Below are 12883 nucleotides of genomic sequence, written 5' to 3'. Positions count from 1 at the left end.
CTGAGGCCAGAAGGAGGTACTGAAGGGGAGAGTCCTGGACCTTGGGCAGCAAAGGGTGGGACTTCTGCAGTTTCTGCTTCCTTGACTGGCAGCTCAGCGGGGCCCTCCCGCTTGGATGTTCCGGGAAAGTGATGAGGGTAGGACAGGCGGGGCAAGCTGCAGGTGCCAGAACACAGATTGCATAAAAGGCCGGGAGCTGGTGGGGGGCAGGGGAAGGGAATGTGACCAGGTCTAGGTCTGGAGTTTCAGCTTGGACACTGAGCTAAGTAGACAAGCAAAACAAGCCAGGACACGCCATCCTGCCCCAGGCCCAGCTTCTCTCCTGCCTTCTAACGCCATGGGGAGCAGTCTCAGCCCCCAGCTCTACCTGATGCCCTTCATCTTGGGCCTCTTATCTGCAGGTAAGTGAGGGTAACCTTCCCTTCCTGCTGTCCCCAGCATCCCTCCTTGGCCTTTTGGGGCCAGGCTTCATCAGCCTTTCTCTTCAGGTGTGACCACCACTCCATTGTCTTCGGCCCAGCCTCAAGGATCCTGCTCTCTGGAGGGGGTAGAGATCAAAGGTGGCTCCTTCCGACTTCTCCAAGAGGGCCAGGCACTGGAATACGTGTGTCCTTCTGGCTTCTACCCGTACCCTGTGCAGACACGTACCTGCAGATCCACGGGGTCCTGGAGCACCCTGCAGACTCAAGATCGAAAAACTGTCAAGAAGGCAGAGTGCAGAGGTTTGAGGGCAATGAGTGTGGGCAGTGGCCTAAGGGAGAAACAGGGCAGGTGGCAGCAAGGTCAGGACTAGGATGAGACTAGGCAGGGTGACAAGGTGGGCTGACCAGGAGTAGGAGCAGTTTTAGGGTTGTAGAGGGAAAGGAAGGGAAAAAAAAGGGGAGTTAACCTTTAGTAAGCATTTACCCTGGGCTTCCACGCAGCCCTGGAAGTCAAGAGAACACTCAGCAATGGGGAGGGAGGAGCAGCGGAAACCCCTATGGGTTGAAGGGTAGGTAAGATGCAGCTTCTGCAGGACTGGGAATGCTCTGTTTCTCAGTGACCTGGTCTCTGAGACCAGGAGGGAAACACCTAAGGCAGCCTTTCCCTCTTGATGACTTCTACTTCTCCCCTCTTCTCAAAGCAATCCGCTGTCCACGACCACAGGACTTCGAGAACGGGGAATACCGGCCCCGGTCTCCCTACTACAATGTGAGTGATGAGATCTCTTTCCACTGCTATGACGGTTACACTCTCCGGGGCTCTGCCAATCGCACCTGCCAAGTGAATGGCCGGTGGAGTGGGCAGACAGCGATCTGTGACAACGGAGGTGAGAAGCATCCTCTCCCCCTACATTGCTGTCTCCCTGACAGCGCCTAGTCTGAGGAGTGGGCATTTGCCCCTGGACACTGTAACTCTTGCTCTCTACCTTGCCCTCGGGGCCTCAGGCTTCAGCGCTTACCTCCATGTCTCATGCCTCTGCAGCGGGGTACTGCTCCAACCCAGGCATCCCCATTGGCACAAGGAAGGTGGGCAGCCGGTACCGCCTTGAAGACAGCGTCACCTACCACTGCAGCCGGGGGCTTACCCTGCGTGGCTCCCAGCGGCGAACATGTCAGGAAGGTGGCTCTTGGAGCGGGACGGAGCCTTCCTGCCAAGGTGACCCTTGACCTGTACCCCCAGGTCAGATCCTGATCTTGCATCCTACTGTCTTCTCTCCCCACCTCAACCCTGCTCTTTCCTCACTTCTTTTAAACCTTCCTCTAGAACTGTCTCACTTCTGAGCCTTTTCTACCCTGGAAACCCACAATCCCCCGTCTCTTTGGTCACTGTGTCCCTGACACTCCCAGACATTTGACCTCATTTCTGACTCTCCCAGACTCCTTCATGTACGACACCCCTCAAGAGGTGGCCGAAGCTTTCCTGTCTTCCCTGACGGAGACCATAGAAGGAGTCGATGCCGAGGATGGGCACAGCCCAGGTTTGAAGGCAGAGAGGGGAGGCAAGGCAGGGAACTGGGGGAAAATGGAGAAGGGACAAGATAATCATTCATGCTGGAGCCTGAGTCACTCTCCTGGCACCCAGGGGAACAACAGAAGCGGAGGATCATCCTAGACCCTTCAGGCTCCATGAACATCTACCTGGTGCTAGATGGATCAGACAGCATTGGGGCCGGCAACTTCACAGGAGCCAAAAAGTGTCTAGTCAACTTAATTGAGAAGGTGGAGTCCTCCTATCCCTGAACTTGGGGGAATGGAATCTTGCTGATCTTCCAGGACTAGCTCCCTGATCATTCCAGCCCCTCTGAACCGCAGGGCCCCAGGAAAGTCTCCAGGTCCTATTCTGTCCTCCTTCCCTTGTACTTGATTCCTCCATGAACCTGTGCTTGAGCCTCTTCCTAAGAGCCTCCCTGTCCCAGCAACGTTGCTGAAGTCTCCCAATCACAGTATTCTACTTTCAATGCCATGGCGCCTTGTTCTCCTCACCCACAGGTGGCAAGTTATGGTGTGAAGCCAAGATATGCTCTAGTGACATATGCCACATACCCCAGAATTTGGGTCAAAGTGTCTGACCAAGAGAGCAGCAATGCAGACTGGGTCACGAAGAAGCTCAGTGAAATCAATTATGAAGGTCAGAGGTTAGGGAATGGTGGGAGGTTCACTTTGGGGTCAGGAGGTTCAGGAGTGTTGTGTGGAGGGGGTCATGAGACTACCTTGAGGGCAACAGGGGGACCACTTTGTAGTCAAAGGTTGAACAGCAGGGTCATTGGGCAATGGAGGTTAGTGGGAACCTGCTGAGGGCTGGAAGGGCCACTTTGTGGTCAAAGGGAAGTCCATATGATGATTAACTTAAAAAGTTGAAGATGTGAGATTTCAGTTGCAGATTGGTCTCTGGGGTTAAAAGATGGCTTGGAAGACCAGGTGAGGCGATGCTCTCTTCCCTCCCCACAGACCACAAGTTGAAGTCAGGGACTAACACCAAGAGGGCCCTCCAGGCAGTGTACAGCATGATGAGTTGGCCAGAGGACATCCCTCCTGAAGGCTGGAACCGCACCCGCCATGTCATCATCCTCATGACCGATGGTCAGAAGGGACCTCTCTCCTGTCCCAGCCTCCCCACCTTCTCAGACCAGCATGTGGCCCTTAAGTCCACTTGTAACACTATACCCATGGTTGGGGCCCTGAATGTGACTCGTAACTGGCTGTTCATCTCTCCTGTGACCCTTCATAAAGAATTATTCCTAAAGCCCTGTGATCAACTACCTCTAACCCTTCCTCAACTTACTCACCCTGCCACGTGTATCACTGCCTCTAGCCAATTTATCTTATCTCCTACCCTCATGGTCCCGTCTCTTCTGCAGGATTGCACAACATGGGCGGGGACCCAATTACTGTCATTGATGAGATCCGGGACTTGTTATACATCGGCAAGGATCGTAAAAACCCGAGGGAGGATTATCTGGGTGAGTAACCTGCCTAGGACCCAGCACCCTACTTCCTCAGGGCTTGGACCGTCATCCTTCCTTTTTCTCCCTCAGATGTCTATGTGTTTGGGGTTGGACCTTTGGTGGACCAAGTGAACATCAATGCTTTGGCTTCCAAGAAAGACAATGAGCAACATGTGTTCAAAGTCAAGGATATGGAAAACCTGGAAGACGTTTTCTTCCAAATGATTGGTAGGCAGACACAAGGGAATCAAGAACGCAACTCTCCTCAGCTTCCCCTGAAATAATTCATTCTTCCTCTACCCCTGAAGCTCTAGTTGCCTGGAAAGCCTTCTTCATTCCTCCTTCTCTACCTCAGTATCACTATTCTTGTTTCCTGGCACTGTTTGCTTCTTAACCTTAGAATCACAGAGCTCTAGGCACTTCAGAGATCTTTCTATTGTCCTACATTTGACACATGTGGAAACAAAGGCCAAAGGAGGTCAAGGGGCAGCAAGCTAGCAACAGGGCTGGGCTTGAAAACAGCCAGGCCTCTGATAGCTTGATCCCAAGTTCTTTCCCTTTTCACTCCACCACAGCAGTTTTCTCCTAACACGAGGAAACAAATACCTGTGGCCTTTCCCTTTCTCCTTTTGGGCCTCTGCCCCCCACAGACTTCTACCCAAAGGCTGCTGCCGTTTGGGAATGAAGTGTTCCAAGTTTTCAGCACATTCTCCTTCTCTGCCAGATGAAAGCCAGTCTCTGAGTCTCTGTGGCATGGTTTGGGAACACAGCGAGGGTACCGATTACCACAAGCAACCATGGCAGGCCAAGATCTCAGTCACTGTAAGCACAGAATCCCAGTAGTGAGGACTTGGGGGAGGTGAGGTCAAGGTGAAATGGGAGTAGGGGAAGGGCAAAATGGCCGTAAGAGATGGTGGTTTGTGAAAGTTGAGTTTTCCCTTTCTACTGTTCTGTTCCCAGCGCCCTTCGAAGGGACATGAGAGCTGTATGGGGGCTGTGGTGTCTGAGTACTTTGTGCTGACAGCAGCACATTGTTTTACTGTGGACGACAAGGAACACTCGATCAAGGTCAGCGTGGGTAAGGATGCAACTGAAGGTCCCGGGCTGCACCTACGCCCTCCAGGCAACACCTCCCACTTTCTACAGATCCCACACTCCACTCATCTGCAATGCAGCCCCATCCCTTGCACCCCAGACCAGTCAGGGATGGGGAAGACTTGAAGTTAGGAATGACATGGGGCCAGAGGCAAGAAGCTGCCCACAAAGAGGTGGTACCTATTCTCCTACTTCAAGGGAAGAAGCGGGACCTGGAGATAGAAAAAGTCCTATTTCACCCCGACTACAACATTAGCGGGAAAAAAGAAGCAGGAATTCCTGAATTTTATGACTATGACGTTGCCCTGATCAAGCTCAAGAATAAGTTGAATTATGACCCGACTATCAGGTGAGAGCATCCAGATCCCTGAGGAAAGGCTGGGAAAGGCTGGAGGACTGGGGTGAGGAGCAGGCCTAGTTTGCTGTTCTTTCTCCATCCTTTATAGGCCCATTTGTCTCCCCTGCACCGAGGGAACAACTCGAGCTTTGAGGCTTCCTCCAACTACCACTTGCCAGCAACAGAGTAAGACATACTAGGGGGGAGGATAAGGATGAGATCCCGAGACAAGTGAGGCATGAGAGGGAGATGCAATAGGAAGAGACGATGCCTGGCCCAGAACCTAGCACTAGGAAGGGCTTAGGGGACATCTGCTGAGTGACAAAGTCAATAGGGAGATGACAGTGGTGGGAGCAGCTGAAGTGATGCAGTCTATTTGTCCAGAGGAAGAGCTGCTCCCTGCACAGGATATCAAAGCTCTGTTTGTGTCTGAGGAGGAGAAGAAGCTGACTCGGAAGGAGGTCTACATCAAGAATGGGGATAAGGTGAGAAATGGGCATCCTAAGGAGGCACTCTAGGCCCTAATCCTTCCTAAGCCACCTCTGTTCATTACCTTTCTCCATGCTTCCCACCTCCCCTACAGAAAGGCAGCTGTGAGAGAGATGCTCAATATGCCCCAGGCTATGACAAAGTCAAGGACATCTCCGAGGTGGTCACCCCTCGGTTCCTTTGTACTGGAGGAGTGAGTCCCTATGCTGACCCCAATACTTGCAGAGGTGAGAGAACGCTCTCTGGTTGTGCTCCAAGTGCCCGAGGGCCAAGAGTCCTTTTCCCTACAGCTTCTCCTCTCCTTGCAGGTGATTCTGGCGGCCCCTTGATAGTTCACAAGAGAAGTCGTTTTATTCAAGTGAGTCCTCCCTTTCCTATCTGGGGAGATGCCAAGTGGTCAGCATGGGCCCCAAAGCAGGAAAGCACAATGCATGTGGCTAGTAATTCGAGGTGGGCAGAGCCTGCCTCACTTTAGGACTGCATGTCTGGCCTGTGTGTGTCAAGAATGAGGCTGAGCTGGGTCCCTAGCCTGATTCCTTTAGGTCAGCTAAGACACAATCAGGAACAGTCATGCTTCCAGGATTAGGAATTCTATGAATGATCCATGGCACCCCACTGCCTCTGCAGGTTGGTGTCATCAGCTGGGGAGTAGTGGATGTCTGCAAAAACCAGAAGCGGCAAAAGCAGGTACCTGCTCACGCCCGAGACTTTCACGTCAACCTCTTCCAAGTGCTGCCCTGGCTGAAGGAGAAACTCCAAGATGAGGATTTGGGTTTTCTATAAGGGGTTTCCTGCTGGACAGGGGCGCGGGATTGAATTAAAACAGCTGCGACAACACTTGTGTTCCAGATCCTTTTGGGGCAAGGGAGTGGGGAACGGGCACTGGCCATGTTGTTACACTGAGATCAAACCTGACACCCATTTTTAAAGGCTTAACCCCAATCCCAAGTGCTGAAAAACCAGAGGCTGAGGGAGATATGTAAGCTTCCACCTCAGTGTTTTACTGAGACCAGCATTGGGGCATTTGAGGCACAAGGAATCCAGCTCTGTTCCCTAGAAGCCATCCACAAGGTTTTCCTTGTAGACGTCATCACTGTAGACAATCTGGGTCCTCTTGTCCCGGTGGCAACCCTTAGGGCTGTTCTGGACAGCTAGGGAGGGAGGAGAGGAACAGTTAAGGTCTAAAGGAGATCATAGATCAGACCCTGAGGCTGACTCCTGACCACCTCAGTCCTGGCTGCTGGCCCCTGGAAACCCAGTTTCCACGCTGCCCTCTGGTGGCCAGGATGGCCTGTCTTCCTTAGCTCCTTTGTGCCAACCCATGGCCAAGGAGAGTGTAAGTGGACATTTTGATGAATGTTTTGTTCTTAGAAAAATCCCAAATGTCATTGTTGAGATATATGAATGATATTAACCCACTACTTATAGTCAGTATGTCAGAAGCTAAAAACTAGAAAACCTCTGTAGCCCTTTATTGACATGCTGGTCAACTCTAGTTCCTTTCTTTTGCCTGAAAGGCCACTGTTGCTCTGAGTCCTTCTTTCTGCTCACTCCTTTCCCAGGAAAATCTACTTTCAGGTAAATGGGTTACTCATACTAAGGAATGCTACTAGCTCCACCAGAACTCATCCAGCATGTAGCTTTGGCCCTCACCATTCTCTCTCAAGCCTCTAGCTGTTTCTTCCCCTTCCTCTTTTCCTCCCTCCACCAGACATGTTACTCTCTTCACCCCATCCAAAGATTCCATCCCCACCACCCTTGACCTAGAGAGAATCTCTCCCACCCACTTCTCATCCTGTGATCTCTGTACCTTGACACTGCTGGCTACTCCCTCTTTCTCAAAGCATGTGTCCTTTCGCTTCAGTGGCCCAGGCCCCTCTGGTGCTGCTCCCAGCCCTCTGACCCCTCCTCCTGTCTCCTTTGCTAACGTTAGGCTCAACGTTAGCCTAACGTGTCAGGAGAGCTGGAGACACGTGGGGCGTAAGGTGGACAGTCCTGTTTCCTAACATAGTCCCTGAGTATTCCTCAAGTCTAGTCCTGGGTCGTTTTTTTTCTCCGAAATCAGTCTCCCTCATGATCGGGGAGCCACCCTGTGATGCAGATGACTTAATCTATGTTTTCATTCCTTACCTCACACCTGAGTTCCAGACCCCTAATTTCAAATACTTACGAAATTCACTCTACTCCATCTCAAAATGAACAAGCCCCATGAGACACTCATCTTTCTCACCAATCTCACTCCAGCTCCCATTTTCTTCCCTGTTCCAGTCGCTGCTTTGGAAGCTGTTCTCAATCCTTTTCTCTCCTTTCTTTACCTCTAACTAACAGATGATCTGAAATTTTCCTTCCCATTCCCACAGCCTCTGCACACACTCTGACCTCGATAATCTCTAGGAAACCCAAGGATGTGTGGGGGAACCAAAAGGAGTGTGCTGTAGGGGAGAGGACGGGAAAGAAAATCCCATTCTTACCGAGGGAGCCCCAGACAGACTTGCCAGTAGCGGCATCCAGCATGGGCTGTTTCCGGGCTATGTTGACTTTGAGCTGTACAGACTCCACCTGGGTCCCGTTGAGCTAAAGCAGAAGAGGGGAGGCAGAGGATGGGGAGGAAAACATTACAGATACACCAAAGAAGCTATTCCAGGAGTTGCTATCCTAGGAGTAGACTGAATAAGGAATCTGAGAATGTAAGTTTTTCTGTGTGAATAGGGAGAGACTTTATCAAGAGGAACCAACTTCTTCCTGGCATCTAGTATTTTGATGAGAACACATGAGAACAGCAGAGGCGATGGGAAGAACAGATTTGCGAAGTTCCAACCTCAGCAACGGCCTGATCTGCTGACTCCATCTTTTCATAGGTGACGAAGGCACAGCTGGGATAAGAAAAAACAGGGTCAGTGGAGAGCCAAGGGGCTCTTCTGGACCCAACCAAACCCAGCGATCACAGGCGGCTGCCGGGAGGGCAGCTTCCTCCCTCAAGTCTCACACCCCAGGATTCGCCCAGGACTTCTCATCATGCCCTGTCGTCATCCTTACTTTCTGGGTGGGTCCATGGAGAGGTCAATGATGTTTCCAAAAGGAGAGAAGGCCCCACGGAGAAGGGTAGGCGTCATGTCTTCTCCGTATACATAGAGAGTATTCCCTTTCCTAGGGGCTCGCCGTTCAGGGAAGGAGTCCGACCCTTTGGGAGCAGGAATCACAGTCACAAGACATGGTCCATCCCACACTTCACTTAGTAGGACCCACATAAACCTCAGTTAAGGTCACCTTGACCTCCAGCCAAGATCACTCACTGCGGAAAGGACCCTCTCGGTCTCGGTCTCGATCCCGCTCCCGATCCCTGTCCCGTTCCCGGTCTCGATCTCGATCTCGATCTCGATCCCGATCCCGATCCCGATCCCTGTCCCGCTCTCGGTCTCTGTCTCGATCTCGCTCCCGATCTCGGTCTCTGTCCCGGTTCCTCTCATGGCTGCGGTCCCGGCTGCGGCTTCGGGGAGGGGAGGCTGAGGAGTGGGCACCACTGCGTTCTTCATAGCCCCAGTCAAAGCTTCGAGGGGGACCATCACCAGCCCCTGGGCCCTCTGCCTCTTCTCCATCTGGCCCTAGTTCTCGAAGTCGATCACTAGAAGACACAAAGCTGGGGAGATGCAGACTGAAGATCAAAGGGGGGTTTTACCTTCTCCCCTTGGACCCTGTGGAGACTCAATATTCCCTCAATAGCACAGCTTCTACAGCCCAAACCTCCCAAGGACTCAGGCAATCAACCCCGCCAAGTGGGCCCAGTCTTATCTCTACTCTCTAACCTCTCATACAGAGATTTCCTCTGGGGACGTCTAGATGACTGTAAAAGAGACCAAGAACAGTTAAGATGATTCCCAGTTGCTAACATGTAGTCCAAAATAAGTTAGTTTCTCATGTTCCTCCATCCCCAACCCCTCAGGGACAGAAATTAGAAGCCTTTACCTCTTGCAGGTCATCATCAGCAGATATGCTCCTCTGGAACGGCTGGAAAGTGGGGACTGGTCCCTTCTCGGGGTCCTGGAGAGGGGAGAGACCTACCTCAGTGTGGAGCAGGAGGCTGCCCAACCATGGAACAGAGATGTTCCTCTTCCCTCACCCTCTTCTAGATCTCCTCTGATCTCTTCTTTCCTTTTAACACTATATACATTTCTTATTTGACTATGTGGTTTTATTTATTTGTTTTTATTTTTTGAGACAGGGTCTTGCTCTGTTGTCCAGGTTGGAGTGCAATGGTGCAATCATAGCTTGCTGCAGCCTTGACCTCCCAGGCTCAAGCAATCCTCCTACCTTAGCCTCCCTAGTAGCTGAGACTAGAGATGCGCTCTACCATGCTTGGCTAATTTCTGTTTTTTTTTTTTTTTTTTTTTTTTTTTTGTAGAGATAGGGTTTCACTATGTTGCCAGGGCTGGTCTCAAATTCCTGGGCTCAAGCAATCCTCCTACCTTGGCCTCCTAAAGTGCTCTAATTATAGGAATGAGCCACTGCCACACCTGCCATTGCAGCTTTTTGGTTTTGTTTTGAGATAGAGTCTTGCTCTGTCGCCCAGGGTGGAGTACAGTGGTGCGATCTCCACTCACTGCAACCTGTGCCTCCTGGGTTCAAGCAATTCTCTGGCCTCAGACTCCTCAGTAACTGGGACTATAGGCGTGCATCACCATGCCCTGTGAATTTTTGTTATGTTTAGTAGAGACGGGTTTCACCATGTTGGCCAGGTTGGTCTCAAACTCCTAACCTCAAGTGATCTGCCCACCTTGGCCTCCCAAAGTGCTGGGATTATAGGCATGAGCCACCACGCCTGGTTGATACTTTTTATAAGTGACTTGATATGTTATATATTCAGTTTATTTCAACCTCTCTTGAATCTGATAACATTTTCTGCCCTTTCCATCCCTTAGAGCGACATATTCCAAGAGCTCCAATCCAAAGTGGATTAGAACTACAAAATTTGTAAAATGGAGAATTCAGGAGTCATCTAGTTTTTTCATTTAATATTTGAGAGGCAAAACTCAGAATGGTACAGCAATTTGCCAGTGCTCGAGTATGCATATTTTTCCCCAAACCCATCTACATTCCAACTTGGAGGGATGCCCTCTAAACAATCCTTCTGTTTGTGCTCACCTTTAACTTCCCCTCAAGGGTTCGAGAACGCTTGAAGCCTGAGTTCTTGGTCTCAGCCTTGATGGCACTGATGGCTCCTGATTTCACCAGCTGCTTTGCCTGCTCTGTTGCTGTGGCTGTGTCCACGACAGGCTGCTCTGATAGTGCTGGAGTGATAAGGGGAAGAGGCATTATGTTGACCAGGCCATGATGAAGGTCAGCCCCATGCTGCCCACTTCCAGTCCATCCCCATTTCCCCTGTCACTCACAGCGTTTGACACCGCCTTGGCTGGTTGTGCTGCTGCTACTTTGCTTCTTCAGAGCCAGCAATGCCTTTTTCTGGGAACAAGGGTGAGAGGAGAGAGGTCAGTGAGGGCCAGCCCCTAGCCGGTTCCTCTCCCAAGACCCCTGGGCACATCACTCCAGGGACCATCTTTCTTGATGTCTTTAGAGTGGTGCATTGATGTGCTCTGCCTCTTGCCTCTGGTCCCCTAGATCATGAATGATGCCGGAAATTCCTAATCTAACCAAACCACGGAACCCAGAGGTTTTCCAGAGTGTTACATTTTTGAGGTTGAAGACAAAGAATTTGATCATGGACTAGAATCCTAGGATATAAGCTGCAAGTAAGTATAAGTCTATGTGCCTTTCCTGGAGGCTTCATCCATCTATTTCCTGCATATTGAATAAGGTCCAGACATGACTTTGTAACAGGGATATCCAGGAGGATAAAGCATTGTTTCTACCCTCAAGAAGCTTATAGTCTGAGAAATAAAAATAAACTGAGTGAGTTAGCAACGCGGTAAGAGGTGCAGATTATTCATAGCTGAAAGCTAGTAAGATTTTCTGATGTTTAATGGCTATTAAACTAGGCCCTCCCCCGTATCTCTGCACGACACAGAGAGAAGAAGGGTATTTTAGAAAAAGAAGACAGGATGGCAAACATGCAGAGGTAAGAACGCTTTGGGAATGCATGTTTTGGGAGTAGTGAATAGTTCTACTTTACTAGACAAGGCTGCCAAACTAAGGTTTTGGGGCTTTGTTATATAGACAATGTGAAGCCATTTATGGTTTTTGAGAAACAGAGGGAGCAGAATTTTGTGTTTTCAATGGATCGTTTGACCAAGAGTGAAGAAGTCTGTTAAAAAAAAAAAAAAGACTGAGAAATTTGTTGAGAGACCATTACAATCGCTCATGTAAATGTCAATAAAGCCCTGCTCGGGGGAATACACAATGAAGAATAAACAGGAAAAATTGCTTCAAAAGAAAAAACAAGAAGACTTGGCAAACGCTTGACTATGCAAATAGCGGAGAAGTCAGAGATGAGATTTTGAGTCCAAACGCGTGGCAGAATTGGTGTAGTCAATCTTACTTGGAAGATCAAGAATAGAAAGATGATAGCTCCAACTTTGGGTATCTGAAGTTTATCAGTATGACACTGGATAGAACTGGAAAAACAAACTTGGGGATCATCAGCCCTTAGGTGGTACTAAAAGCCATTGGAAAGGAAGACAATCCCATGGCCGATTGCATAGAAAAGACAGAAGGTCCACACCAGGGCTTGGGAAAGCCCACCTCTCGAAGCTACACTGTGAGGTGGGTGATATATCTCTAGATACGGGCCAGAAAAACTTTCCCATTCGCTCACATTCACCCCAGATCTTCTCAGAGTGCACAGTCTGTGAAAGGTTAGGCCATGTCCACACACAGTCCCTCACCTTTTTCTTGAGTTTGTTGAATTTCTTCTGCAGAGCCTCCTCTTCCTCGCTCAGTCCGGGGGGTATCACCAACATGGTGGCTCCTGGTTCAGGGGCAGGGCCCAAGACATCTTTCTCCCCTGTTACCACCCGGGGTTCACACGCCGTCCACACTGTACCCAACTCCACCCCTTCAGGTCTGCCTACTCTTGCCTTTGGCTTTCCCTACTCCTTGCTTAAACCAGGATGCTGTCCAAGCTCCCGCTGGTCGGGATCATCCAGCATTCCCTCCTGTCTCCAGGGATCACAGACACCAGCACCTCGAGGAACCATGTGGCTCAGGGAGGGACAAACACCCACTCCGTCGGCAAGACGATGGCACCCGACCCCCCTACCCTCGCTGGGGTAAGGACAGCCGCGGGGTTCGAACGGCAGAGAAGGCGGTGGAGCCAGCGTAGCGCCCTCAGAGCAACTCAAAGAGGAAGAAGAGAGAAAGCGCTATGAAAAAAGGGGCCGAAGAGTGAGAAGCAGAGGGCCTTACCTGAGGGGGCGGCAACCGCGGGCCCCACGGTCTCCGGCCGCGCCCGCGCTGGCCGCTGATAGCGGGCTCACAACGATGACGTAGCGAAGGGCGGAAAACGCGGTAACCAAGGCGGCCCCAGGCACGCACTTCCGCCCGGCCTTCCACCGGTCCAGGTCTGCCCCTCCGCAGCGATAGTT

The 12883-nt window shown here is 50.9% G+C and overlaps 2 protein-coding genes across 7 annotated transcripts; one reads left to right on the top strand and one right to left on the bottom strand.

Annotated features, from left to right (window-relative positions):
- Positions 1-208: 208 nt before the first annotated feature.
- Positions 209-6185, top strand: CFB (complement factor B). The gene is made up of 18 exons (XM_005553440.4): positions 209-401; positions 489-722; positions 1124-1309; positions 1465-1638; positions 1859-1960; positions 2065-2201; positions 2472-2610; positions 2931-3062; positions 3341-3442; positions 3518-3655; positions 4152-4249; positions 4388-4505; positions 4721-4871; positions 4969-5045; positions 5244-5344; positions 5443-5575; positions 5657-5706; positions 5976-6185. Exons 1-18 carry the CDS (start codon positions 338-340, stop codon positions 6129-6131), a joined length of 2292 nt encoding a protein of 763 aa, XP_005553497.3. The 5' UTR covers positions 209-337; the 3' UTR covers positions 6132-6185.
- Position 6186: 1 nt separating this feature from the next.
- On the bottom strand, positions 6187-12775 carry NELFE (negative elongation factor complex member E). Of its 6 annotated transcripts, none has more exons than XM_005553444.5 (11): positions 12377-12775; positions 12185-12267; positions 10736-10805; positions 10488-10633; positions 9312-9386; positions 9152-9189; positions 8642-8985; positions 8385-8529; positions 8167-8221; positions 7820-7922; positions 6187-6499 (listed from the first exon to the last, which is right to left on the bottom strand). In XM_005553444.5, exons 2-11 carry the CDS (start codon positions 12257-12259, stop codon positions 6402-6404), a joined length of 1149 nt encoding a protein of 382 aa, XP_005553501.2. In that variant the 5' UTR covers positions 12260-12267; positions 12377-12775; the 3' UTR covers positions 6187-6401. The 6 variants fall into 6 exon arrangements, with proteins under 6 accessions (XP_005553501.2, XP_045246133.1, XP_005553500.2 ...); XM_045390198.3 differs by having other exon boundaries at positions 12185-12303; positions 12705-12775; XM_005553443.5 differs by having other exon boundaries at positions 12705-12775.
- Between the last annotated feature and the right edge of the window lie 108 nt (positions 12776-12883).

Source organism: Macaca fascicularis, chromosome 4, assembly GCF_037993035.2.
Source record: "Macaca fascicularis isolate 582-1 chromosome 4, T2T-MFA8v1.1".
Taxonomy (NCBI): Eukaryota; Metazoa; Chordata; class Mammalia; order Primates; family Cercopithecidae; genus Macaca; species Macaca fascicularis.
The sequence above is the reverse complement of the archived record's forward strand: the minus strand, read 5'-3'. Positions and strand labels throughout refer to the sequence as shown.

Excerpts from the sequence above, each read along its gene's own strand:
- NELFE (XM_005553444.5), bottom strand. The coding sequence starts at position 12,259 with ATGTTGGTGATACCCCCCGGACTGAGCGAGGAAGAGGAGGCTCTGCAG. Across the intron at positions 8,986-9,151 it reads AGGAAATCTCTGTATGAGAG|CTTTGTGTCTTCTAGTGATC; the intron begins GTTAGAGAGTAG and ends GCATCTCCCCAG. Across the intron at positions 8,530-8,641 it reads CCGAGAGGGTCCTTTCCGCA|GGTCGGACTCCTTCCCTGAA; the intron begins GTGAGTGATCTT and ends CTGCTCCCAAAG.
- CFB (XM_005553440.4), top strand. The coding sequence starts at position 338 with ATGGGGAGCAGTCTCAGCCCCCAGCTCTACCTGATGCCCTTCATCTTG. Across the intron at positions 3,443-3,517 it reads CCCGAGGGAGGATTATCTGG|ATGTCTATGTGTTTGGGGTT; the intron begins GTGAGTAACCTG and ends TTTCTCCCTCAG. Across the intron at positions 5,707-5,975 it reads AGAGAAGTCGTTTTATTCAA|GTTGGTGTCATCAGCTGGGG; the intron begins GTGAGTCCTCCC and ends CTGCCTCTGCAG.